The 6019-nt window shown below is 36.9% G+C and overlaps 1 protein-coding gene across 1 annotated transcript; it reads left to right on the top strand.

Annotated features, from left to right (window-relative positions):
• The first annotated feature begins 1220 nt into the window (after positions 1-1220).
• LOC121754635 (ethylene-responsive transcription factor RAP2-4-like) lies at positions 1221-3175 on the top strand. Its single transcript, XM_042149962.1, has one exon. It carries the CDS (start codon positions 1848-1850, stop codon positions 2898-2900), a length of 1053 nt encoding a protein of 350 aa, XP_042005896.1. The 5' UTR covers positions 1221-1847; the 3' UTR covers positions 2901-3175.
• Positions 3176-6019: the final 2844 nt, after the last annotated feature.

Here is a 6019-nt window from a genome sequence, read left to right as displayed (position 1 = left end):
GTGGAAGCGGAGGCGGAGGCGTCGTCGGAACCGGCAATTTCACCAGTAGAAGGTACTGGAACGAAAGAAGAAGCGGCGCCGATTCGAATGGAGGTAAAGGGTCGGGGTTCACAACCCTAACCCTAGGTATTTGAATTTATCACAAAAGCCCCCATCACTTTCCGAAAATTATACAAAGAACCCCACACTTTTGCAAACCCCCCCCCCCCCCTCCCCCCAAAAAAAAATTAAGTGTACATTTATTAAGAGTACATTTATTGAAGTCCATTTCTTTGCGTTGTGTTTTGGTTCATTTATATCCATGGGCGGACCAAGAGGAAGAGACAAGAGGCTTAAGCCCCTAATAAACTCATTTTTTAAATTGTTTTCTTTAGTAAATTTTGAAAATGTATTTAAATTTTATGTAAATTAAAATGCAAAAGCTCCTATCAATAATATAAACCTCTCAAAAATATACTTTCAATTAATATTTGAAAAACATAGTCCCTATTGTTAAATTACAATCACCTTTAAAAATAGAACTAAGCTCATTGTATATGTCTAAGCGAGCATGGATCCCCTGTGGTGGCAAAATGCACAGCAGGGTGCTGTGCTCGTCCATACCACACGTAATGTAAATAAATGAAAATAATTCAAGTGTACAAAAATTAATGGAGGGTGACGATGAGCACAACGTATTTAATTAAATTAATTTTATTTTAGTACCATGAAATTTAAAAAGAAAAATATTGAGAAAAAGAAAAAAAAATGAATAAGTGTGAGAAAAAGTTATTAATTTTTTTATAAAGATATATGATTACTCCTTTATTAATAAGAAAAAGTTATTAATAAGTACGAGAAAAAGTTATTAATATTTCTTCTCTCTCTTTATCCCTTGGGAGTATTTTTTTTATGAACTAAAATTAAAAAAATATATGATTATATTTTTCGTGAATAATTGAAGTATTAAGTTTTAACTTTAAAAAAAAGTTTTAACTTTACAAACTAATTTTAGCTCTATTTGTACAAAGGATATGTCATTTGTTGTATTGAAAAATAAACTATAAACTACAGTTAAACAGCTCCGATTAAAGAATATTTACCAAAAATAAATAAACTTTCGTGTGAACGCACCAAGGAAAAAAAAATTACAGAATTCGAGGTGGCAGTGGAGCGCAATCCAATGACTCAAACCCCTATATAAAGAAGCAGCTGAATTATCTCCACAAAAAAAAAAGAGAGTGAGTGTAAGAGAGAGAGAGCACTTTCTTCTTCATCTCACTAGCACACACTTCACATTTCTAGAGAGAGAGTGAGCGATAGTCTGTTCTTTGTAGATTTCTAATTCTTCAATTCCCCCCTTTTCTGTTACTCCCCGCTTCTTCGATCCCTTTCTGCAAATCATCTGTTTCTCGAAATATCTCTGATTTCTGGGTTTGTTTCCTTGTTTTCAATTATAAATTCATTTCAAAAAGCAAACTTGAACCAGGATTTCAAGATAACCAGGTGTTTTTCCAGAACGAGATCCGTTTATTTTTAGATAATTTTACCCTAAATTCTTTTTCATTTTTTTGACCTAATTTCTGCTTCTCCAATTTTGAGGACTTTATTTGTCGTTCCCTCAAAAAAGGCTGTTTTTTTTCTCAGCCAAATTGGATTACAAGGGTTGCCTATTTTAAACCCTAATCCAAGAAGCAATTTTTTTTTTCTTCAAACAAAACAAAAACAAAAACAAAAAACCCCTCTTTTCCTTCTTTGTCAATAATTCTTGATTTTTAGCAACTTTGTTTCTTGAATTTTACTAAGAAACAAGCACTTTTGCTATTTCCCCTCCCCATTTCTTTAATTTAGAATTAATTAATATTGTCATGGCAGCTACAATGAATTTTTGGAGTAGCTCAGGTGATGCAGATCCATTTATAGGTGGAGAATTAATGGAAGCACTTGAGCCTTTTATGAAAAGTGCTATTTCCTCACCACTTTCCACTTCTTCCAATCTCCCTTCTCCCCCTTCTTTCCCCCCTTCTTATTCAAATGATCAATTCTTCTCTATCCAAACAGACCCTTCCCCTTCTTATTCCTCTTCCTCCCCCTCCAGTTTCTTCCCCTCCAATTCCTACTTCTCTTCCCCCATTTCCTCATCTCAATTCGAGCCCAATTTCTACCAAGATCAGGCCCAAATACAGTATTCCTTCAACCCGGCCCAAACCCCTCAATTTGGGCTTGATATGGGCCTCAGCCCAATTTCCCAAACTCAAATCCAAGATATCCAGGCCCAATACCCATACCCGCCTCCAACATCCCACGGGCTCGGGCCGCGGCCCGTGCCCATGAAGCAGTCGGGCTGGCCGCCGAAGCCCACGAAGCTCTACCGCGGCGTGCGGCAGCGCCACTGGGGCAAGTGGGTGGCCGAGATCCGCCTCCCGCGGAACCGGACCCGCCTCTGGCTCGGCACGTTCGACACCGCGGAGGAGGCCGCCCTCGCCTACGACAAGGCCGCCTACAAGCTCCGCGGCGACTTCGCCCGCCTCAACTTCCCCCACCTCCGCCACAGCGGCTCCCACATCGGCGGCGAGTTCGGCGAGTACAAGCCCCTCCAGGCCGCAGTCGACGCCAAGCTCGCCGCCATCTGCCAGTCTCTGGCAGAGGGGAAGAGCGTTGACGCCAAAAAGGACGGGAAAAAGACTTCGAATTCAAAAAATTCGAAGTCAAAAAAGACCGCTCTGGCTTCTGCCTCAGCAAATGGGGCGGAGGGTGGAATGGTCAAAATAAATGAGCCCGAGAGCGACGGGTCGGGCGGGTTGTCGCCCGAGTCGGAGCTCGTGTTTCCGGAGTTTGCGGCGGAGGAGGAGCAATTCGGGGTGGATTTCGGGTCGTTGGAGAAGTATCCGTCTTACGAGATAGATTGGTCGGCTTTGTGATTTGCCGGGAGTTGAGGGCTTTTGTTGCAAATTAGTTCTTGTTTGGTGTAGCAGTATGTAAATTTATTGTTTTGTAGGGGCCTGCGGTGGAATTTTAGGCATTTGCAGGCGGTATTTTGTAATTTGTTGTTGATTATGCGTCGTTTAGTTTTTTGTATTAACCGGTTTAGCTGATTTTTGCATGGCTAAATCGGATTAAAGGAGAGATCCTTTGTAATTTGTTTTTTGTGTAATTTTTATTTTAGTTGAATTTAGCTTCATTATAATTCTTGTGATTGAGTTGTTCATCCAATTTACTACTTTATGTCAAATTAAGAACACCATTAATTAATTATCTAAAGATATAAGTTTCACTCATCGTTTCTTAATATTGTGTTATACTAACTCTTTTTAACATTTAAATAAGTTATTTAAATTTTGGAATGCGAATAACGTTTTTGGGTTGCATTTATAAGAGAGAATCCTTAAGACGTTGACTTAAAACACCTTTGAAATGGAATAAAGAGATTAGATAGTAGTAATAATCTTTGATAACCCGAAAGGGTATATGTTTAGGCTTGTAATTTTTAATTCACATTACTCCTTTTGAATTTATGTATTCATTCCTAGTTTTGCATTAGACCTTAAATTAAGTATATAGTGTTTGTGCGCATAGAATCAACTCAAAGTTGAGTTCACAACCAATAGTGATTAAATAGTCGGAGTACTATTATAATTTGGTGGTATGCTCCTTTTATATATAAAAATGTTGGTTTTAGATGGACTGTGATACAAAGATACACTAACTGGACGTAATACAATCTAATGAAGAATGGAGAAATTAAACGAAAATAAACTGAATTGAAATTACAAAGAAAAATTCGAAACAATAAACCGTAAAGATGTAAGCCGAGTCGAGAAGTCCTCTTTCCACAAGACGAGATACGTCCCGATAGTGCTCTCGGATTGGTGTGTCGTCCCCAAAGATAAAACGGCTTAGTCTCTGAAGTAGCAGCAGAGCTCCGGCTAATGGGAGTAAGGCGGGGGCAGAGCGTGTATGCAAGAATGCTTGAGTTTGTTGTGTTTTGAATGCAGTGGATACATGCCTATTTATAGGCCAAGTCCACCCGCAGGCCGTCGGAGTCCATCAGGGACATTTTGTCTCCCGTTATGCGTCGGGGTCCAGCGGGGACCTGACGTGGACCAGGACCACTATGAGTCGGGGTCCGTCGGGGATAGCGTGGAGTTTGAGGTGGTCTAAAAGGAACAAGCGGGGCTTGAACCACGCTCAACGACCAGCTCCAAAGAACAACACAAGGCACAAGGCACACGGTCCACGAGGCACGGTGCGCGGCTCGCGCCTGTGGGCTCTGTCACCCATCTTATTCCACGATAATTATTATACATAATAATTTGTGTTATTAAATACTTCATCAAAGAAGTTTATCATCCCCGATGTGGGATAATTAACACTTAGTTAATTAATCCCTTCGTTTTTCTCATAGCTCATTTCTAGCTTTATTGTGACTAACTTTAATATTATTTCTCACTCACCGGGAATCGGATTTGAGAAAATGAATATGCTACGGTCATCTACTCGGAACGTAGATCGACGCTATTGCATTTAATTTCACAAAATTAAATGTCTTGTAACATTTATTATTAGTCAAAGTCGTTTGACCAAGCACGATTCTAACAAAAAATTCACTTGAAAATCATACAACTAGATTGTCAATAATTTTTGTAACATATGTTCGGTTCAATAGTGGTTTATTTTCGTCAAAATCATTAATTCAATTAGGAGTACTATTTTTCTTAGAGCAACGGGGAATAACAAAAAAAACTGAAATAGATATGGGTTTAAGTTTTAAAATAAAATAAAGTTCTAAATTCTCAAATTTAGCTAATTCGGTTGAGTAGTACTTAATTTTTTTAACAAATTATATTTATCATATAAAATCATCAATATACACCTATTTGGGGGCCATGGATCTAACTAAATTATGTGGAAGTGGATTGACACCAAATATAAAATCATATACAAATTATATATATAAAAAATTCCAGTATTTTGTCTATTTTGTCATATCTATTATCATTGCATAAGATTTTTTCTAACAACAATTATTGGGTGAGATGTTGCAATCTTTGAAGCTAATTTTGCTTTGTATTTTTTATAAGTGAAGAGACCAAAAACAAGGCATAAAATTCCAAATAGTCGGCCGATACCCATTCCCATTTGATAAATCAGTAGTAACAAAAAATCCCCTTTCATGCCGACTGTCCACTTCGCTATACTCTCAAGATTCATATAATCATTTCAAATCTATTCCAATACTTTCTTTATTGTCCACATTTTTCTTCTTTTTAAACTATTCCTTTTGTACAATGATGAGTTAGACTTGGAACAGATATGATTATCAAACTAAAACCATCTGCAAGGCTACACTAAAACCTAAAATGAGATAAGTAATTAGTTTCAATAGTAGTTCAAAATCAATCTCATTTTTGGTTTTTAGAAAAAAAAATACCTATCTTTAGGTTTACACTAAACTTAAACTTAAAAGTTTTTCAAATTTTGTGAGTAAAAAAACATAATATAGAGATCATTCTTTTAAGTTTGAATTTAGTGTAAATGGTTGGAGTAAAACCATATTTGATGTGACATTTACGCTAAAATGAATTTAAGTTTAGTGTAAATGGTTGGGGTTACTCTAAAACAAGTGTCTAAAACATGACTCTCAACGTTCGTGTTTGATGGAGTATTAAGAATTTATATCTTTACAAAAATTATGGTATAATTTCTCTCATTTTTCCCTTTCTAGAACCTAGTATTTTCAGTTTTACATTTGTTAAGCTTAGCCAAAATTACACTACACATAATCTTACTACGTTTACGTTACGTTTTCTTCGAAGGCACATTTATTTATGTTTGGAAAATGGATCTATCAACATCATAACCAACATCACCAAAGTGATTAATTTTTCGTTTATTTGAGGTAACTAATGTAAATATTTTCCAATGATGGCAAAAGAAATTAGCAATATGAACACGGCTAGAAAGTGGAATCGTTTCTTTTTTAAATGTTAGCGTAACGGCTAGAAAGAGGTATTATTTCAAACCTCTTTATTGGAGGACG

This window comes from Salvia splendens, chromosome 1 (assembly GCF_004379255.2).
Source record: "Salvia splendens isolate huo1 chromosome 1, SspV2, whole genome shotgun sequence".
Lineage (NCBI taxonomy): Eukaryota > Viridiplantae > Streptophyta > Magnoliopsida > Lamiales > Lamiaceae > Salvia > Salvia splendens.
The sequence above is the reverse complement of the archived record's forward strand: the minus strand, read 5'-3'. Positions and strand labels throughout refer to the sequence as shown.